The 22860-nt window shown below is 42.1% G+C and overlaps 1 protein-coding gene across 1 annotated transcript in view; it reads left to right on the forward strand.

The window, feature by feature from the left end:
• Positions 1-501: 501 nt before the first annotated feature.
• ISY1 (ISY1 splicing factor homolog) overlaps positions 502-22860 on the forward strand; it is a 38567-nt gene continuing 16208 nt past the window's right edge. The window contains exons 1-8 of the mRNA XM_061618122.1: positions 502-668; positions 2207-2229; positions 2571-2622; positions 7891-7956; positions 15593-15635; positions 16323-16435; positions 16747-16864; positions 19867-19989. Of these exons, the coding sequence (XP_061474106.1) occupies positions 666-668; positions 2207-2229; positions 2571-2622; positions 7891-7956; positions 15593-15635; positions 16323-16435; positions 16747-16864; positions 19867-19989 (541 nt within the window). The 5' untranslated portion in view covers positions 502-665. The remainder of the gene's footprint in view (positions 669-2206; positions 2230-2570; positions 2623-7890; positions 7957-15592; positions 15636-16322; positions 16436-16746; positions 16865-19866; positions 19990-22860) is intronic.

Below are 22860 nucleotides of genomic sequence, written 5' to 3' on the forward strand. Positions count from 1 at the left end.
GCATTAGCTAAATGAGAGAACTTTCGCATTTACTCCCTGGCCACATTGGCACCACATGGCCTGAACCTGGAGGACAGTACCAGCACTGCTTAGCTTCTGCAAATGAAGCCCCTCTGAGCATTCCATCCTCAAAGCTCTATAACTGCCACCTTGGTAACAGCATTTGTATGTTAGCATCTAATGAAGGCGGAAGCTGAAACGTTTTGGTATTACAATAAAAACCTCTGTTTTGTTAATCACAATTACGTGCATATATTTTTACGTGATTAACGGAATCCTTATAGGGATCCAGAGCAAGCTTGGGTGGGGTTCTGTTTGTTGCTTTCAAAACTCTCTATGTATATCCTTCCTCCCAGAAGACCCAGCCTAAAAATAGAGAAATAAATCGCTGTTGTTGACAGAGTGAACTGCAAAAAATGAAATTTCTAATTCTGTTTCCCTTTGCTGTTTTTACATAAATTCCTATGAGTTTCCATCACTTCGCACTGTGGAAAAGAACTCAACGAACCGCAGCCGGAAGTTACTGTGGAAAAATATTAAGACTGTAGCCCCGTGCTCGCTTTTAGAGTATTCTCTTCCGGGGCAATTTCTTTGCGTGTCGCTGTGCCGTTTCCTTCTCGGTTCCCGTGTTCAGGGTAGCTTTACGTTCCGCGGAGGCTGACACTATGGTGAGTGGGTGGGTGAGCATCGTGCTAGCCCCCGAGGGTCTGTGCTTATTTGCCCTTGCGCCTCAGTCAAGCTGGTGCTTTTCTCCTTTGGCTCCTTTTGGCACCCTCCGGGTGCTTCATTTAGCTGGGAACGCATCTCTTTGGAAAAGGGACAAGTGTGGACGTTTGGGTTGTTAGTGTTGATTTCTGATAGGCTAGACCCAAGATAAAGATCCCTCCTCAGCTATATCGCCCACTGAATGGTTTTGGAAAAGTCCGTTTATGTCCTTTCTCTCTTTGTGGTTACTTCGACAGAGACTTGCCTCCTCTTTTGTTCTTTTTGCTTTTTATCTATTTTTGAACTGTTGTAAGCCACCCCGAGTGTTACAAATACAAGGGCGGGATATAAATATTTTAAATAAACAAAAATGGTATAAAGAAACCCAGCGTGTTGTTTTTCCCCTGGAAATAATGCAGAACCTGTTGCATTTCTGCCCATCATGAATACCTATCTATTAGGTAGATATTAAAAATGTGGATGCTCTTAGTTTTGGAAGATAAATGCCTGAACAGATTGTATGCTTAAAGTCATACAGCAGTCTTATTCAGATTTACCTACTGCTGTTATCTCAGCTTTAGTAACCACATCACCAATTCTGTTTCATTCCTCTCTAGCTTCAGTTTTTTTTGTTTTATCGGCACCTGAAAGTCTAAACTGATGCGATCGTGAATGGCCAGAATAACAATAAACTATTTGAACTCAAATCAGTACTTCAGTTAAGACCAAACACATTCCTCAAGAGCCACAGACAGGACATTGTACTGGCATAACTAAACATTGGATGTAGTATCCATATTCAGTGTGTGCTTTATAGTGTTTCTTACCAAAAAAAATGTGTTGCCCAAGTGTCTATATTCTTCAACTTCTCAATGAACTTTTCAGCAACCTGGCACTGTGATAAAAGCCAAGCCAAGTGAAAACATTTCTGTATTTTTTTGTGTGTTTTCCAAAACAGGTGACTGGCTGACTTTTTTTCTTTTTGGAGACCTTGACAGCTACTGGGGCTTAATAGAGAAAAGTCTCCCTCCCCCTCACCCCCGCTCCTGTCATAAAGTGAATAGAAACATGGCCCCTGTCCACATGTATCAATCAAATTTTGGCTACAGATCGTGGTTTGTTGGGAGTGATACAAACTATGGTCATATCATATCAGATGTCATACAAAGCTGGGGATTGTAGTTTGTTGCCTCCCAGGGCAAGTGGGAAGGAGCGATTGACCCCTCATAGACACATTCACAGTAAACTATTAACGGTAGTTTACTGAAACATGTGACCACGGTTATTGAGAGGGCTGCCTAATTGGGTATATACATCAATATGGTATAGAATGCTGCTGCACTACAAAATTTATACATAATATTGATCTATGGGAAATCTGACCCCATTACCATGTTGATTTGCCAGTTTGTATAGCTATCTCTGCATAATATTATCCAGACTATGTTTTTGTGATACAGAGTTCTAAAATAAAGACTGTTTTCCCATTTTCTCTTTTTAGGCTCGAAATGCAGAAAAGGCCATGTAAGTACAGTTTGAATCTTGATTTTCTCTCATGGAGAATATCACTGAGAATTTTCTAACAGTTCAGCTACTTGCTGCCTTTGAGCCACACATTTAAGAAATGTCATATTGAACTTCTGTGGCTTTCAATATATTAATGTTGGTATTCTTTGCCTGTGTTTATTATACACATTTGGGGCACAGTATTTCAGTGCAAGCTAATTGTTGCTGAAATTCTTGTATTTAATCTGTTTTCCTGTTCCTTATAAGGATTGTTTTGTGTTTCCAGCGCTAAAAGGGTATAATTGTATGACATGTTTTGAGTATTTTGGTGATGTTGAACTAAATTTTATTCCTTTTAGGACAGCCCTGGCGAGATTTCGCCAAGCTCAGCTAGAAGAAGGGAAAGTTAAGGTAAGCCAAAACTATATATTTATTCCATTGCAGTGCTTCTTACCAAGGGTGGCGAACTTGAAGCCCAGAGGCTGAATGTGGCTCTCTAGGCCCCTGTATCTTGCCCTTGTAACTCTCCTCAGGCCATGCATCTCACTGGCCCTGTTTCACACCCTGAGTGTTTTTGCCTGACTAGAATATGTTTTTGAACTCTGATAATGCCTCTTGCTTGTCTGGATGAGAATGGAGAGGGATGTGTGAGGAAACAAGGCTATTATTATTATTAGGTTTATTAGTCACTTGTTACCTGAAGGTCTCCAAGCATTTTACAACATTATTGAAAACCAAAATAAATATATGATACCATAAAACAAAATAATAAACCAACTGCCACTCCCATACAGCCACAGAGAGCTTTGGCAGCACACTAATACAAACCACATCATCTTAGTCTATCAAGTGCCTGGAAAAAAAGATAAGTCTTTATCTGACACCGAAAAGATGTCAATGAAGGCATCAGGTGGACCTGACTAGGGAATATATTTCATAAATGGAGAGCCACAACTAAAAAGGCCTTTTCCCTTGTCATCACCCTCTGAGCCTCCCTCAGATCTGGAGGATCTGGAGAAGGGCTGGAGAAGAAGAACTAAGAGTCTGGGTAGATTTATATTGGGAGAAGTGTTCCAAAAGATATTGAGATCCTCAGCCATAAAGAGCTTTATAGGTCAAAACCAGCACTTTGAATTGGGCTCAGAAGCATACTGGCAGCCAGTGTAACAGGAAGCATACTGTACAAAGATAAAAGTTACATTAGTTGCTCCACTCACTTCTGCATGTAACCCTGCCAGCCACTGGCATGTGGTCATTGGAACGCAGCTCAGAAGGGAATGTGGTCTTTGGGTTGAAAAAAGTTCTCCACCCCAATTAGAAATAAAAGATATAATGGGTTGGTGCTCATGAAAATGGTTAGTAAATTGATTATATAAATTATTTTTGAGTTCTTTGTGCAGATGTTAACTTTGGCAGATGTTAATGTGTTTGGATGATCAGAACTTCCTTCATTAAGCTGAGAAGCATAGCATCCTCGTTCTATCATACACAGTCCCTTCACATGACCTGCAATTAACTAGGAGTTCCCTAATTCACAATGGTTTCCCCTTTTGTCTGAACTAGGAAACCATGGTTACCACCTTCAGAGCAAGTCAAGTTATTAAATCAACTTCAAAGTGATCTAGCGTTCTGAAGCTGGTAATCATAGCTTCTTGGCTGAGACAAAATGCGAAAGTATGGTTAACTGGAGACTTACTGGTTTCATCTCAGTTTGCACAAAGGGAGGAGCAAAGGGACTGTATGCATGGGGGAAGGCTGAGATGATTGTCCCAACTGGACCTTTATGTTAATTGTTAATATGGCCATAATTATTTGATTTTTCTTGCAAACTTTGTTTGTTTATTTATTTATTATTTGATTTATATCCTGCCCTTCCTCCCAGCAGGAGCCCAGGGTGGCAATGTCTATTGCTGCCATGTTTGTTATGTATGATTGATTTTTGCACAAATCATTAGACCCAGAGAGCCAGTGACTAGTGTGTATCCTCTGGTTGCAAGACAAAGATGTTAGCCGAATGTTAATAATTAAGTGTGATTGAGGTAATCAAAGGTGAGACTGATCTACTGCAAAGGTTTGGCTTCTGAGGAAGAAGATTAAAAGGGGCAGCTTCTAATAATGTAGTTAGACCAGGGTTTCTCAGAACAGCCAAAGTCATGTGCCTCTAAAGCAGACAAACTCTTCTAAACTATTTGAGCATTGGGATGGATGCCTTTTTATGTAGCCATTACAACTTGATCATATGCTTCTGCTTATCTTCCATGATTCTACAAGGGGAACTGGAAGTGAGTCTCTAACCTTTCACCATCATGGTAATTGTCTTACTAGAGAGCCAGCTATTGAGCATTTTGTTTTGGGCACAATTATGAACTCGAGTCTTCCACATGATACTATGCTGCACCACTGGATAGCCATGTGATACTTCATTTCAACTTTTATTAATCAGTGTTTTCTCTAGTGTGTATAATAATACAGCTGTTATATTTTGTTGCACTTGGCAACTGATGACAAGTTAAAGCAGAGCCAGCATGGCTTCTGCAAGGGAAAGTCCTGTCTCAGTAACCTATTAGAATTCTTTGAGAGTGTCAACAAGCATATAGATAGAGGTGATCCAGTGGACATAGTGTACTTAGACTTTCAAAAAGCGTTTGACAAGGTACCTCACCAAAGACTTCTGAGGAAGCTTAGCAGTCATGGAATAAGAGGAGAGGTCCTCTTGTGGATAAGAAATTGGTTAAGAAGCAGAAAGCAGAGAGTAGGAATAAACAGACAGTTCTCCCAATGGAGGGCTGTAGAAAGTGGAGTCCCTCAAGGATCGGTATTGGGACCTGTACTTTTCAACTTGTTCATTAATGACCTAGAATTAGGAGTGAGCAGTGAAGTGGCCAAGTTTGCTGACGACACTAAATTGTTCAGGGTTGTTAAAACAAAAAGGGATTGCGAAGAGCTCCAAAAAGACCTCTCCAAACTGAGTGAATGGGCGGAAAAATGGCAAATGCAATTCAATATAAACAAGTGTAAAATTATGCATATTGGAGCAAAAAATCTGAATTTCACATATACGCTCATGGGGTCTGAACTGGCGGTGACCGACCAGGAGAGAGACCTCGGGGTTGTAGTGGACAGCACGATGAAAATGTCGACCCAGTGTGCGGCAGCTGTGAAAAAGGCAAATTCCATGCTAGCAATAATTAGGAAAGGTATTGAAAATAAAACAGCCGATATCATAATGCCGTTGTATAAATCTATGGTGCGGCCGCATTTGGAATACTGTGTACAGTTCTGGTCGCCTCATCTCAAAAAGGATATTATAGAGTTGGGAAAGGTTCAGAAGAGGGCAACGAGAATGATCAAGGGGATGGAGCGACTCCCTTACGAGGAAAGGTTGCAGCATTTGGGGCTTTTTAGTTTAGAGAAAAGGCGGGTCAGAGGAGACATGATAGAAGTGTATAAAATTATGCATGGCATTGAGAAAGTGGATAGAGAAAAGTTCTTCTCCCTCTCTCATAATACTAGAACTCGTGGACATTCAAAGAAGCTGAATGTTGGAAGATTCAGGACAGACAAAAGGAAGTACTTCTTTACTCAGCGCATAGTTAAACTATGGAATTTGCTCCCACAAGATGCAGTAATGGCCACCAGCTTGGACGGCTTTAAAAGAAGATTAGACAAATTCATGGAGGACAGGGCTATCAATGGCTACTAGCCGTGATGGCTGTGCTGTGCCACCCTAGTCAGAGGCAGCATGCTTCTGAAAACCAGTTGCCGGAAGCCTCAGGAGGGGAGAGTGTTCTTGCACTCGGGTCCTGCTTGCGGGCTTCCCCCAGGCACCTGGTTGGCCACTGTGAGAACAGGATGCTGGACTAGATGGGCCACTGGCCTGATCCAGCAGGCTCTTCTTATGTTCTTATGTTCTTACAACCTATCCTGTAATTTCACAGCTAAAACCGACAAAGGGAGTGATAGGGCAAAGGCTCAGGAGAAGACAAGTACAATCCTCCAACAAAATCTATAGCCCTGCTTTCTCCTTTGGATTAAAAAATAGTGATTCCCTTTCATGCCCCATACTCATTAAGTTGGATCCAGAGTGTCTGTTCTGTTCTGTGTCTGTTCTGTGAATGGAAAGGATCACCTAAATACTCATTCAATTGCCAAATGTCCCCAAATGGCCACTGCTGTTTGGTTGTCCAGACAAAACCTGCAGGGTAGTAGTGAAGGTTTAAAATATCTGTGGTTGTAGTTTTTCACAGATGCAATCAGTCATGTCACCTTGCATGTAGAGAACCATATACTTACAGGAAGGAGAATAAATTGCTTCAACACGTGGCTTTTGGCATCTGTTCAGACAAAAGAGAGTATTAAGACAAAAGCAGCAGTGCAAGACTATTTGCTGCTTCTTTTGTGACAGGAGGGCAGATGGCATATATTGTTGTTGGAAAAGGGGTTAATATCGTTCATCTGAAAACTCACTCTCTTGGATTTATTAACCTATATTAATCCTGGAATTTAAATGTAATATCCAGTGATAATCATATTTAGAGTAGGCCCATTGAAATAAACTGGTTTAAATAAGTTAGCTTCATTGATCTCAATCTCATTGATCTACTCTTGAGTTTGAACGAGTAGTATATCACCCTAGGAAAGGTTTTACAGCTCACTTTAAAACTAAGCTCATAAAATAAGTATTTAAAAAAATCTAGTAACAGCCACTAATGCCAGCAAACTAAGAATTACAATTTTTTTTTTAAAAAAGTGAACTTTTTGGGGCATAGATTCCTGTGGGAAAGCAGAAAATAAATGAAAAATGTATTTTTAAAATTTAAGTTTACAGCCAGAAAGTCAGGATACAGTAGGGCCCCACTCATATGGCAGGTTAGGTTCCAGACCCCTGCCGGAAAGCAAAAACTGCCGGAAAGTGGATCAGCTGTAGCGCGGGGGTCTGGAACCTAACCCGCTGATTGCACCAGAGGAGGAGATCAGCTCTTCTCCTCTGGCACGATCAGCTCGAGTGGGGGAGTCTGATCGCGCCAGAAGAGGAGATCAGCTGTAGCATTCTACAGCTGATCTTCCCCTCCTCCGGCGCAATCAGCTGGAGTGTGGGGAGCTCCAGGCCCCCCCAACTGATTGCCCCACTGGCGCCGTATTAATGGAATGTCGAGAAGCGGGGCACCAAGAAGCGAGGCCCTACTGTACATATCCAGAGCTTTAGTGTGGGATACACTAAATTATGTTTTTCTTGGGATAGGGAGAGAAGCTTCAGTCCCAGGAGAAATACCTGGAATGAGTGTCACGAAGATGTTGATGGACCCTGAAACAATCTTAGTGAGGGCAACTGGTGGATTCCTTAGCTAGAGTCCAAATATCTACTTATTTAGGACTTGCCCTGCATCCAGTGAATGCTTCTCATGTTATATATGGCCACCAGCAGGTAAACCTAACAAGGGGTTACATTACTCACAAAAGATGCTTAGCCTTTGACTTGGACTGCCCAAAGGAAATGAATTTGATCATTTCATGTCAGCTGCTGGTAGTGCCAGACTGTGTCCTTGTTGTCTGTATATGATGGACAGATGAAATAACAAGTATTCTAATGATGGGAGTATGAGGCTATGGAAATTGGACCATTACTGTGTCTCTGCTTTCTAACAACCTGGTAGTAATATACTTCTTTGTTTCAAACAGGAACGAAGGCCTTTTCTTGCTTCAGAATGTAACGAGCTGCCAAAAGCTGAGAAATGGAGACGACAGGTATTTGCTCATTGATATGTAATAGAGTAATAGTCCTCTAAATATGTAAACTAACACTTGATGACATAGTTCTAACTTCTCTTCCTATACATTGATTGAAATATTCATGTGTCTTTTGACACTATAAAGTAGTGTAGTGGCAAATCCAGAAGTGCAGGGTCCTTTCATGCCACGCCCTTTCACAGCCATGCCCCTCATTCGCTTGCTTGCGTGCTTGCTCTCCGTCATCATCTCCGCACTCCTCAGTCCTTCCCTCACATGCCTCCTTCCAGAACAACAGATGCCCCAGGAGTTAATCAGCATGAAAGGGATGTGTGTTAGCTACTGAGAAGAGTCTTCTCAGTGTCTCACCCACCTCCTTCCACTCTGATCGGCTTCAATCAGCAGGAAAGGAGAAGGAAACATGCTGATTGACTTGCAGGATGCTGGAGACATAGCGACCCTGCTTAGGACTCTGTTCCCAAAAAAGTAAGGGGTCTAAGATCCCCCAGATCCTGGACAACAACACCGCTGACCCTATATTATACATAGGGAAGGTGTCTGCGTTGTCAGGGGGGAAGGGCACTTGGGCATTTCAAATCAGAAGGGATTAAAATTATCATGAAAAGCTTTGCTTTGAAAGAGGCATCTTAATTGGAAAAAACTTTATTAAAATTGGATGTTAACAAAGAAGAAATCATCTTAACACTGAGATGAATTTTTTTAATGTAATTATGGTGCCACATTTTCTGTTTCATGACCGGTGAGGCTTCCCAGCCTTTCCTTTTAAGGGATTAACTTGCAGTAAAAAGTCACATCTTTCTCAATTGTTGTCATTATGTGCCTTCGAGTTGATTACGACTTATGGTGACCCTATGAATCACGGACTTCCAAAAGCATCTGTCATGAACCACCCTGTTCAGATCTTGTAAGTTCAGGTCTGTGGCTTCCTTTATGGAATCAATCCATCTCTTGTTTGGCCTTCCTCTTTTTCTACTCCCTTCTGTTTTTCCAAGCATTATTGTCTTTTCTAGGGAATCATGTCTTCTCATGATGTGCCCAAAGTATGATAATCTCAGTTTCATCATTTTAGCTTCTAGTGACAGTTCTGGTTTAATTTGTTCTAACACCCAATTATTTGTCTTTTTTGCAGTCCATGGTATGCGCAAAGCTCTCCTCCAACACCACGTTTCAAATGAGTTGATTTTTCTCTTATCCGCTTTTTTCACTGTCCAACTTTCACAGCCATACATAGAAATCGGGAATACCATGGTCTGAATGATCCTGACTTTGGTGTTCAGTGATACGTCTTTGCATTTGAGGACCTTTTCTAGTTCTCTCATAGCTGCCCTTCCCAGTCCTAGACTTCTTCTGATTTCTTGACTTTTGTCTCCATTTTGGTTAATGACTCTGCTGAGGTATTGATAATCCTTGACAAGTTCAATGTCCTTATTGTCAACTTTAAAGTTACATAAATCTGTTGTCATTACTTTAGTCTTTTTGATGTTCAGCTGTAGTCCTGCTTTTGTGCTTTCCTCTTTAACTTTCATCAGCATTCTTTTCAAATCATTACTGGTTTCTGCTAATAGTATAGTATCCTCTGCATATCTTAAATTATTGATATTTCTCCCTCCAGTTTTCACACCTCCTTCATCTTGGTCCAATTCTGCTTTCCGTATGATATGTTCTGCGTACAGATTAAACAAATAGGGTGATAAAATACACCCCTGTCTCACACGCTTTCCGATGGGGAACCAATCGGTTTCTCCATATTCTCTTCTTACAGTAGCTTCTTATCCAGAGTTTACGTTGCGCATCAGGACAATTGGATGCTGTGGCACCCCCATTTCTTTTAAAGCATTTCATAGATTTTCATGATCTACACAGTCAAAGGCTTTGCTGTAATCTATAAAGCACAGGGTGATTTTCTTCTGAAATTCCTTGGTCCGTTCCATTATCCAACATATGTGTGCGATATGATCTCTGGTGCCTCTTCCCTTTCTAAATCCAGCTTGGACGTCTGGCATTTCTCACTCCATATATGGTAAGAACCTTTGTTGTAGAATCTTGAGCATTACTTTATTTGCATGGGATATTAAGGCAATAGTTCGATAATTACTGCATTCCCTGGGATCCCCTTTCTTTGGAATTGGGATATATGTTGAATGCTTCCAGTCTGTGGGCCAGTGTTTAGTTTTCCATATTTCTTGACAATTTTTTTCTCAATACAAACAATAAATGTAGATTTTGCCATAGTCTAGCATGTTATAGAACATTGGCTTTCCCCCACGTTTACATTAAATTGTATCTAATTATTTTTCAGGCAGTGGTCATCTAAATGCAAGGAAGGTGTTCTAGGGGAACATGCACATTTTGAAAGTGGGTATAGGAATAGCCCATCCCCCTGCCCCTGTAGCCCCAGTGTGTGTCTTCTGATCTGCCTCCTTCCAAGCAGAGTTCAAGGCCCTGTCTGAAATAGCAGAAACCCACTGGGTGGTATCCAGTGCACTCGTTCTGTTAGCGTAACGATTTATGCTTGTGCAACAGAATTTCCCTTCCTCTCTTCCCCCGGCATGCACCCAGCATCTTCTCTCAATCTGCTCCACTAAATCTCAGAACAAATTCAGGGGCACGCGGAGGGAGGAGAGAAGGAATTTCTGTTACACAAGTGTGAATCCTTGCACTAATGGAGATAATCACTTAGTGCTACATTGGACACAAACTGTTGTTTCATATGAGATATGCTAATGTGCAGTGTGAGGGACATTGCTGGCTTGAAAATGGGATTGTTGTCAAGAGCAGCAGCAGTGCCTGTTCATCCCATGTCTTGTAAGTTTCTAATTTTAAGAGGTACATAATTGCCTGCAGCTCTTGTCCCTATGTGAGACTTGTAGATGTTCCACTTCAGACATGGTGTAAGGGCAAAACATATTATTTTGTACATTGGGGGGATTGGGCAGTACGTGAATTAGAAAGACTTACTGCATGGGAGTGAGAGACTTTTTAGTTATGTTAAATGTATTGAGCGATTAGTGTAGTCGCTGGTTATAGGGAAAATAAATGTTGTAGCATCTCAAAGACCAACAAATGGCATACTTTTGGGGGGCTAAATCCTCCTTGTTGGATATGCATTAATACATGGTGAAGTTACTCTTTTTAACAAGGAATGCCGGAGTAGTAGATAAAAAAGACTGGACTAGATCTTAAATAGCTCTTCTGTTCAGCAAGTGGGGTGTTTTTGTGTTTGCTTTTTTTTTTTTTTTTGCCAACTCCTTCCTCCATCTGCAGTCCTTGCACCATTCCTAAAGAGCCCCCAGGAACAGATTTTCAGGAGGCTTCAGAGAGGAGGGAGAGAAGGGAAACCTCAGCTATGAACTCTATTCCTTTTGCAGAAGGAGATTAGGATCCATGGTAATGGTGGAGAAAAGGAAGAGCATAATAAAGCCTACATCAGGTGCTCATCTCTCTAGTTTAAAAAGAAAAAAATAAACTATGTTTACTCATCAGGGCAGAACCAAGGGAGGGTTAATCAGGTGAGTTGTCAGGGATTATAAAAAAGCCAAAGTCAGATTTTTGCTAGAAAAGCAAAGACGTTGCAAAATCTCATACCTAATTGGGCTCCAGTGACCACAGCCAGAGAAGAGAGGCAACCTGGTGTGCTTAGTATCCACTTAGCATGCCCCTCCTCCTCCTCCCCCTCCCCCCTGTTGACATGTGAGCGTTGTTGCGTGAAACAGCATACGTTACGTTGGAGTTAAGTTGCTCAAGAAACTTCTCAGATGCATTAGATCAGGTTAAGAGTCTTTTATTAAGACATTATGGCTTAAGGCTTTAAGATCCCCCCCTCTAGGAGAGAAGTTCTCAGTTCAAAGACATTACACAGAAGACTCAGCTCAACACAGATAACTGCTAGAACTCTCCCAGTCTATCTTGATGCTGCCATGACAACGGCCTTGGCTATCCGTTCCCAGACTGGGCAAAGACATAACTTCTCTTAGCTACAGATTTCCACACTTTCAGACTTGATGGAAAAACACTCAGTGACAGTGTGGTTCAATGGTCAACAATCCCCCCTTTTTCCCATCATGTCTGTAATTCATTACAACAATTACAATAATACATTTCTACAATACATCTTGCAATACAGCTTACATTTCAGTACAGTTCAGAACATCTCTGCACATTTAGCTAAAACTTTATTCAATCAAACTTTGGCTGTACACATGTCAAATACAAAGTGTCAGGATCCATGTCCACCAGTTTATGCATTCCAGGACTGGTAATTACCCCCACAGTATATCTTTCTGGCGGTTTCCCTATGTTTACTCTTGTAGAACGTCTTAATGGCACTAGGGCTTCTGCTCTCTCTGCCCCCCCATCTGTGCTTGTGCTTGGCACAGCCTGCGCAGGAGATTCCATTTCCTCAGCCTTACGTTTCTTTGATCTTCGTTTCCCACAAATGAGCTCATTTAACGCATCTCTGAGAGGAATATGTGTGCCCTCCACCTTTATGTCTGGATTTGGCTTAAATGTTTGTGATTGTGTGTCATCTGACCCTGTAAGAACAACTGTTTCCCTTTGATCCCAAGGCTTTTCTGAGACTTTAATGCTTCTGCTCAGAATTAACTGCTGTGTTTCTGGACACCAACCTCTGAAATATGCATTCTGAAATCCCAAAACAAAACCTTGCTGCGCCCTCGGTGCAAGCTTGCCCCTCCTTTTTCCCTGTGGAATGTGGATCCAGCATCTTGCCCCGAATTTTTGAATGTGTTGTATTTTCGGTTTTCTGCCAGTGATTTTCTCATAAGGAGACATTCCAAGAGCACTGTGTAATACCCTATTGTGAATGTAATTCGCATAAAGAATTGCTTCTGCCCAGAAAGAATTCCCTAAACTGCAATCCATTAACATGGCTCTCATTGCTTCCTGCAGCACCCTGTTTTTTCTCTCTGCAGTTCCATTGGAAAACGGGCTGTATGGAGCAGTAAAATTCTGTTTTATTCCCTTACTCTCAAGGAAGTCACTCAATGCTTTACTCGTGAATGCCCCCCCCCGGTCCGAGTGTATAGCCCCCACTGTGGTGCCATGTTGAGTTTCGATTCTCTTAATGAACAGTTTCAGCTTTTGCTCAGCTTCACTTTTATGCTTTAACAGATAAACATGACAAAATCTTGAAAAATCATCCACCAGTACCATGAAGAATTTCGCACCTCCTCGTGAAGCATTTATTGGCCCTGATAAATCAACATGAACTAGCTGGTAGGGAGCTGTTGTGGTTCTTTCAGCCTCCCGGTTAATTGGTGCAATAGTCATTTTAGCTTTATGACAAGAATCACAATCCATTAACTGTCCACAATCTCTTAAACGCATGTCTTCACTATGCATTGGGGTTTTCTTAATCGTGTCAAGGTTTGCATGCCCCAGCCTTTGATGCCATTCATGGATGCAGCCCTGATGTACCTGTGCCTCAGCATTTAACACAGCACACCCTGCTTGACTGCTCTTTATTACAAACTGTGAATCATTAAGGCTTCCCTGCAAACACACTTGATTTCCCCTCATTACATAACATTTGTCTTTGTGGAACAATACAGAAAAATCACAACTCACCAGTTTTCTGACTGACAAAATGTTATGAGCTAATTCTGGAACAAACAAACATTCTGAAAGTATTCCCAGTTTATCAAATCTCACCAGACCTCGGGCTTCCACAATCTTTTGCGATCCATCCGCTAGTTGCACAAAATCCCGCACATTTTCTGAAGTGTAAAACAAACTTCTGTCTTTGATTAATATATGGCTTGCCCCGCTGTCAACAATCCAGTCAACAGGTCCTAAATCTTGAGACTTCTGTTTACAAACAAAGTTCACACTTCCCTGCTTCAAGCCTCCGTCCCTGGAGTTTCGCTTGACTGCACAGTCTTTCTGGAGATGCCCACAGGCATAACAAGCCTTCAGCCGTTGCTGTTCTTGCTTGTTTTCCTGTTTGCTGCTGCTTTCTTCTTTCAGCTTGGCTCTTTGCTTTTCCTCAGCACTTTTCGCCTCTTGTCTCCACTGCCATTCCTGGGTCAGCTTTTCCTCAATAAACGCAACGTTCAGACCTCCGTCAGGCATGGCTTCGAAAGCCATGACCATATTATTCCAAGTCCCATCGAGCGAAGCCAGGATCAGATAGGTCTTCTGAAGTTCAGAGTGTTCGACGCCTCGGTCCGTCAGCTCAGCAAACAAACGTCTGAATTCCGTGAGATGCTCACTCATTTCGCACTCACCCGTGAAGCGCATCTGGTAAAGCTTCCGTGCCAAACACGATCTAGATCCCGCAGTCTGTTGCACATGAATGCCTTCCAACACGTCCCACATCTGTTTGGCGTTTGTAACATCTCTCACGTGTAGAAGTTGAGAGTCTGATAGAGCCAGAAGTATAAAAGCTTGCGCCTTCTGATCTCTACGCGTCCAGGCCGCGGTCAGTACCGCCGGAGGGGGTCCATCTATAATGTCCCATAAATCCTCTTTTATCAGCAAAGCCCTCATCCTCGGCTTCCAGCTGGCAAAATTCTTTTCCGTCAATCTTTCCATTGGCAAGCCTCCCCCAGACAGGTTTACAGCCATGTTGTTCACCTCTGTCTGGTACAATCAATCAAGCTGCCCTCTGGAACTCCGTCTGCCGTTCAGACCAGCAACTTACTCCCGTGTAATGCGCTGTGGATCTGGGCCCATAACCCCTGTTGACGTGTGAGCATTGTTGCGTGAAACAGCATATGCTACGTTGGAGTTAAGTTGCTCAAGAAACTTCTCAGATGCATTAGATCAGGTTAAGAGTCTTTTATTAAGACATTATGGCTTAAGGCTTTAAGATCCCCCCCCCTGTAGGAGAGAAGTTCTCAGTTCAAAGACATTACACAGAAGACTCAGCTCAACACAGATAACTGCTAGAACTCTCCCAGTCTATCTTGATGCTGCCATGACAACGGCCTTGGCTATCCATTCCCAGACTGGGCAAAGACATAACTTCTCTTAGCTACAGATTTCCACACTTTCAGACTTGATGGAAAAACACTCAGTGACAGTGTGGTTCAATGGTCAACACCCCCTCCCCCACCCCTTTCCATGATGCAGCTGCAATGAAGGGAACAGAAAGGTGATGGACATTGATTTTTCTTGAAGCCTGATGGCTGCCAGCTGCCCAGGGGCCACCACGCTTGAAGCCATCCAAGAAAAAATGACTGGCAAGGGACTGCTTCATAGCCTTCTGTCTCAGGGCAGGCTAGGCAGGGAATAGGGAAGTGGGTAGCAGCACCAGCTAAGGTGGCCCTGCTTTGTCATGAGGTTGGGGATGGCAGAGAGAAGGGACCTGGCAGTGGATGGTCCTGCAAAGACTGGTTGCGCTGAGCAGGTTTGCAGATGGTTGACAGCAACAACAGGTAGGTAGGCAGCTGTGGCAAGGAGGGGCTGCTCTGTTGCTCCTCCTCCTCTATTGCCACCCCTACTTTGACTAATGGCAGGGCTGTATTTTTCCTCTTATGAAATATGCACAAAGTGGGCTGTATTTTTAACAAAAACCAATTTGTTTTTGTTGCATCAAACAATTTAAAATAGCTATTGCTAATTTGTTTGAGGGGAAAAACCTTATTGTTTTATAATGTTTTCTTTTAAACAGATTATTGGTGAAATTTCCAAGAAGGTGGCACAAATTCAAAATGGTAAGTTCCTAATGAAGTGCACTGTTAATATTCTTATGTGTCTGGGGAATGTACTTTTCATTAACATTGCTTACCCTTGAAACTTTTTTTTGGTCTCTGACTCTGAAGGGCTGCCACATCTCTGAGGTCTAGCCTCATAGTGGTGAGCTGGTAATAGGTGCTACTGCTTAAGAACTTGCTGTTGTTGGGAAAGGATGCTGTGATATCTGGACTGTGAATCTGGTACTCAACAAGCTGATGTAGCCAAACTAGTCTTGGGTCAGATATTAGGCAACCTTCTTGATACTGCTATTCTTTAAATCAGGTATGGGGAACTTTTGGCCCACCAGATGTTGTTGAACTACAACTCCCATCATCATTGGCCATACTTGCTGGGGCTGATGGGAGTTGTATTTCAGCATCATCTGGGGGGACCAAAGGTTTTCCACACCTGCTTTACATTGTTGAAATCATAACTGGACATGATGCTTCTGATTTATTTATGGAACACACTAAAAACATTTAATCTTTTTAAAAAGTGCCATTCAAGCTTTCCAAAAGCAGAGATTGTCTTGATGTGATAGAGAGGAGTAAAGCAATATGAATGAGCTGTATCCTATACAATCAGAATAGGGAGAGTGTTGCCTTAAACTGGTCTTAATATATCAATCACTGAAAGCACTGGGTTTTTTTTCTCCTTTAAAAAAGCTGGCTTAGGTGAATTCAGAATTCGTGACTTGAATGATGAAATTAACAAACTCCTAAGAGAAAAAGGGCACTGGGAAGTCCGGATAAAGGAGCTGGGAGGACCTGATTATGCAGTAAGTATGTCAAAATAATTAGATCTATATGAAGGAAGGCACAAAGTCAGGACAAATTTATAAATTGTAACCTAATGCCTGGTTATTATATCAATGGCCATCCCCATAAGTAACTTCATACTGTAAACATATGGGTGGGCCTCCCATGCTGTAGGTAGTTTGTCTGAAGTTCCCCAAACTATTTGGGCAGAGTTTAACCACACCAGTCTCCTTAACACCATGAAGCTCTGGCTGTACTCACAAGTTCCATCTAGTAAGTCAGGAAAGACGAAATACTAATAGTCGTGGCCTTTTCTTTCTTTTCTTTAAAGAAAATTGGTCCCAAAATGCTTGATCATGAAGGAAAAGAAGTTCCAGGAAATAGAGGGTACAAATATTTTGGAGCTGCTAAAGATTTGCCTGGTGTTAGAGAACTTTTTGAGAAAGAACGTAAGTATTTTTATGCATATTGCACATGCATTGGATAAGGGCAATCTAATACAAAATTTTAGAGGAAAAATATAGTAGCATTTTCTGGTAATGGGAGTTATTTTCTGTACTTTCCTCCCAGTTTAATGCAGATACAAAGGAGGTGAAAATATATATAGTGCAACTGATTGTCCTGCTCTGTTTTTGCAGAACAGTTGCTATTGTCTTAATTTTAAAACTTTGATTAAATAGAACCCCTTTTCCTTCAACCCGTGCATTTATCGCTGCCCTCCTATTCAGAGTTCTTCCTGCAGCTGACGAAAAATAAATAATTATCTGAGGGGTGGAGAACTGGATCCGGCCAGAGGGCTGGATTCTCCCCCCCCCCGTCACTTCGCTGGCATCATTATAGCAACAGGTGACAATTTTAAAGGGGCATGCTTTTGAAGTCTGTTTACAAGCAGGACAAACCACTTGCAAACGGACTTTGAAGTGAGGGCATCCACGTCTTTACCTGCCTCACATCTGATGTTATGTATGACATCTAGGAAGGGGCAGGTGGAGTAGTTTGGGAGAAATGGCTTCACAGGCCAAATTAGGATCCCTGCCAGGCCTAATTAGGCCTGTTGTGTGGAGGTTCCCCTCCCCTGCATTATCCCCATCTAATATTGGGGTCAGTGGAGACCCCAAGTTTGTATGTTGGAGAAAAAAGGTGTGAAAGTTCCACCAGTATGAAAGTAATGTAGGGCTGTATCTCACAACACAGGAGAATGAGTGTACAGGAGCAATATTATAATCTTGGAGCAAGGCCATAACCCAGCGGCTGAGCACCTGCCTTGCCTGCCGAAGGTCCCAGGTTCAATTCCTGGCATCTCCAGGTAGGGCTGGAATTTCCCGTTTCCAGTCAGTGTGACAGGACTCAGCTAGATGGACCAGTGCTCTTCTCTTGGTGTCAGGTAGCTTCCTAGATTCCTTTGTATATCTTTTTTATTTTATGCACTAATCTGTTTTCTTTTCCTACTGACCCTTGTCTGGCTCTTGTTGCTGGCCCCATTCATACTTGACATGTCAAATGGAATGTTATCTTTACTATATGTTTAAAAATGAATAAAAGCAGGATATAGCTTACTGTGAAACAGCACAGGTGCTGCAGATCTCACAGATTTTTCTTTACACAGTATCTGATTTTAAAATATAAATGGGTGGGACAATTTTGGATGTTTTGTAGTGATAGTACAAAGAAGCTGACACTTAACAAACCCTCCCCCCAAAAAGGAAGAAGTCAGTTGGTCTTTGGAAGAAAAGTCTGAAATAAAAAATAAAAAAGGAGAGTAATTGCTGCCACACTGCCTATGGATGCCTTACCTAGTGGTTTCCTTGGCTATTTGACTGAAATTTCATGACTAGCTGATCTTAGTTAGTAAAGCTATGTGCTTCCATTTTATCACTCCTGAAAAAGCCTTCCTTGGACCCAGACAATTTTAACAGCTACAGGCCAGTGGCGAATGTTCCATTCCTGGGCAAGGTCTTGGAACGGGTGGTTGCTGGCCAGCTCCAGGCGCTATTGGATGAAACTGATTATCTAGATCCATTTCAATCGGGTTTTAGGCCCGGTTTTGGCACTGAGACAGCCTTGGTCGCCCTGTACGATGACCTATGTCGGGAAAGAGACAGAGGGAGTGTAATTCTGTTGATTCTCCTTGATCTCTCAGCGGCTTTTGATACCATCGACCATGGTATCCTTCTGGAGAGGCTCGCGGAGTTGGGAGTTGGAGGTACTGCTTGGCACTGGTTCCGCTCCTACTTGGCGGGTCGTCTCCAGAAGGTAGTGCTTGGGGAACATTGCTCGACACCGCGGGCTCTCCAATATGGGGTCCCGCAGGGGTCAGTTTTGTCCCCCCTGCTTTTTAATATCTACATGAAGCCTTTGGGAGAGGTCATCAGGAGTTTTGGAGTGCGTTGTCATCAGTATGCTGATGACACGCAGCTCTACTTCTCCTTTTCATCTTCTTCAGGTGAGGCTGTCGATTTGCTGAACCGTTGCCTGGCCTCGACAATGGACTGGATGAGAGTTAACAAACTGAAGCTCAATCCAGACAAGACTGAGATGCTGTTGGTGGACGGGTTCTCTGATCGGATGGTGGATATATACCCTGTCCTGGACGGGGTTACACTCCCCCTAAAGGACCGGGTTCGTAGTCTGGGAGTCTTTTTAGACTCTTCCCTCTCACTTGAGGCTCAAGTAGCCTCGGTGGTTAGGAATGCGTTTTACCAACTTCGGTTGGTAGCCCAGCTACGTCCCTATTTGAGTAAAGAGGACCTTACATCAGTGGTACATGCTCTGGTAACCTCACGTTTGGATTACTGTAATGCGCTTTACGTAGGGCTACCTTTGAAGACAGTTCGGAAGCTACAACTAGTGCAAAATGCGGCGGCCAGATTGCTGACAAGGACCAAGCGGTCCGAGCATATAACACCTGTTCTGGCCAGCTTGCACTGGTTGCCAATATGTTTCCGGGCTAGATTCAAAGTGTTGGTATTAACCTATAAAGCCTTATACGGTGCGGGACCACGATACCTTGCGGAACGCCTCTTCCGATATGAACCGGCCCGTGCACTACGTTCTGCTACGAAGGCCCTCCTCCGGGTTCCAACTCACAGGGAGGCCCGGAGGGTGATGACAAGATCTAGGGCCTTCTCAGTGGTGGCCCCCGAACTATGGAACAGTCTCCCTGAGGAAGTACGCCTGGCGCCGACTCTGCTCTCCTTTCGGCGCCAGGTCAAAACCTTCCTATTCTCTGAAGCATTTTAAATTACACTGATTTAATTTTAAAAATGTTTATTGTGTTGGATTGTTGCTTGTATTTTAGTATTGTTTTGTTATTTATTGTATTTTTATGCTGTTTTATGTTCACCGCCCAGAGAGCTATTGCTAGTCGGGCGGTATATAAATTTAATAAAATAAATAAATAAATAAATAAATCTTCCTTTGGTGGAGAGTGACTTTACATTTATTCCTTCAGCTCTTCCTCCTCCCAGAAAGACACGAGCTGAACTCATGAAGGCTATTGATGCAGAATACTATGGCTACAGAGATGAGGATGATGGTGTCCTGGAGCCGTTGGAACAGGAACATGAAAGGAAAGGTATATATAGTAGCTTGTTATAGGTTGTTGCCCTGATTAGTGTCCATTACACTAAGCTCCCACTTGTAGTTACCAATAATATAAAGAAGTAAACAGTTCTGTTCTTTTTAGATAGATTTTACTTCTGTTTCTTATTTAAGAATAAATTGTATTAGCCATAAATAGCATGCCTTCTTAAAAGCTCCAGGTGCACTGCTTGCTTTGCTCTCCATGTAGATTCATACATCACAGGAAGCTGCCTCATACCAGGTCAGACTATTCATCCATTTAGTCCAGTGTTTTCTACTCTGACTCTGGGACAGAGGTTTTTTCCATCACCTGTTACCTGATTCTCCCCTCTCCACACACCCACACACACTTTTTAATATTAGATGTTAGGGATTGAATCTGGGACCTTCTGCATGGTATGTCCCCTTCCCAAAATTAAGATTCCATTGAGATATCTTCACTGAAACTTTTTCTAATAACTTAAAAGCGAATTTCACATACTGGATAAAATAAGCTTGCACTAGCATTGTAATGAATTATACTGAAGTCCAATGCCAGAGGCTGTGACTTCATGAATTCATTCTGATAGTTCAATAAAATACAAGTTAATCAGTATTGGAGGTTTTCTACTATAGAAGTGCAGAATATTTTTCTAAAGGGCAGTCAGATGTCAGTACTAGTGACATTAGTCTTGCTGTATAATGCAATTCAGAAAATACTGCTGAAATTTATCTGTACACTCATCTGAATCTGCCTCGTTGGCAATTCACTCCAATACATAGTTCTTTAGTTATGTTGATGATAATCACATGGGGACAGAGGAAATTAATTCAAACAGTTTTGAAAGAAAATTAGATGAGCTGCTAAAAGAAAGTAACTAAGCTGCTGCTGTTGATTATGTCAAAGCTGTGTATGTGAGCCATCCCACAACAGAGTTCCCTCCTTGCCACCATTCTGGTACTTCTAACTAAGGTACTGTCCTCCTGTTTTGCTTATTGTGTTCAGAAAACTGAAAAATGAATACACTAGTAATTTTAATTAGATCATGTACTAGATGGTATTCTGAACAACATAATAGCCTGTTTATCAAAAGTATTTCATTGCATTACCTGGAGCTTGAGGTTTGAAGGCTGTACATCATGAGAATCTGATTGGTGGTTTGCTGTACTCTATAGACGTTATTGTAAAGTTGAAAATCTTTACATGAATTAGCATGTAAAGTTTACTGTTACCTATTTTATGAAATTCCACATCAGTCCATCAACTGAGGGCAAATTGGTATGTAAGCAGTACCTGATTCAGATAGTATCATTTAAAACCTAGGTAAATTAATCAGCTCCTTTTTGAAGTATGTTCAGCCCTTTCCCAATTGTGCTTTGATCCTGTACCATGACTGTATGGCTCCCTTCAGCTAAGTATCATTCTCATTTAAAATTTTCATATGCAGACTTTTACATGGGACAAGGTCATAAGCCTTGCTAGGATCTGGTTATCAGCTGTGCTTATCTTGTTTCAGTTTGTTACTGTTTCAAAGAATGATACAAAGAGCATGAATGTATGAATATTAACTCAGAAGTTAGTTCCATTGATCCCATGGCTCTTGCTTCCAACTTATGTGCATGAGACTGGAAATTTGGTATTGATAAACCCATTGGGTTTTCCAGTAACTTCTTCACTTTTCCTCTAGATACTTTGTTTGTGGTACTGTCTTGAGGTCAAAAGGAGGTGTGATGCTCGGCAGATAAAAGTTCATTTTTAAAAAATTATATATGTATTTTAAGACACCTATATTGCTCCTTTCCTTCATTCTGACTATGGTGTTTGATTTTGAAGGTCTTTGTATAGCTTCTTTGGACAATTTGGACAATTTATTTTGCCAAAGACAGAAATGATGATTCAGATAATATTTACTACAGGAATACCCTGCATTAACGTATGCAATGGGTCCACAGCAAGTACGTAAACCGAAAATGCACTTAAAGTGAAGCACTACCTTTTTTCACTTATCGATGCATGTACAGCACTGCAATCATCATATACGGGCATAACTGATGTAAATAATGCATTTATAACTAAAATAAACACAGTAGCCCTTATTTTAACAGTACGTACTGTACTCAAGTTTGTAATTGGAAACGGATTGGGCGGTGGTGTCATGCTGTTAAGTGTCCGTTCTTGCGAAGCGAGCATACGTGAACAGGGGGATGGTGCTACTGTAAATATGTCCGTACTCGCGAGTGTCCATAAAGTGAAGGTCCGTATAGCAGGGTATTCCTGTAATAGGCAAAAAAACCCTTGTGGTTTAAGAACGTACCTATAGCCAACAGATATTTGGGAAATTGGTCAGCTCTAGTGAATGCATCAGGGGAGACCTGACCTCTCTGAGATATTGTACTGCCCTACAAATTTGTAAAAATGCAAACAGAATTTGGGTTGTCTTTCAGAGTCCAATTCAGTTCCTGCGTAGCTTGGAAGTATTTGGTAACATGTGCCTTTGAGCAACACTGGAGAATTTATTTATTTATTATTTATTTCATTTATATGCTGCCTTTCTTTTAATTATAGAAACCCAAGGTGGCTTACATATGGTTTCCAGGCTGTCTCCCATCCAGGCACTGGCCAGACCCGACCCTGCTTAGCTTCAGCAGTGTCAGCTCTACACTGCATCAGCAGTGTCAGGGGGGGCTGGAAATTCCTGGGTCTTTGGCAGGGAAGGAAAGTCCTTAGCCAGCAGTCGGGTTGTAAATCTGCCAGGCCTATCCGAAGCGTACTTGCCGAGTCAGAAGTCCAGAAGCGAGGTCAGTGGAGGTCCGGGATCAATTGCCAAGGAGGTCAGTCAAAGAGATGCTGCAGGGAAACTAGGTCTACACAAAGCCACGCCTG

This window comes from Rhineura floridana, chromosome 3 (assembly GCF_030035675.1).
Source record: "Rhineura floridana isolate rRhiFlo1 chromosome 3, rRhiFlo1.hap2, whole genome shotgun sequence".
Lineage (NCBI taxonomy): Eukaryota > Metazoa > Chordata > Lepidosauria > Squamata > Rhineuridae > Rhineura > Rhineura floridana.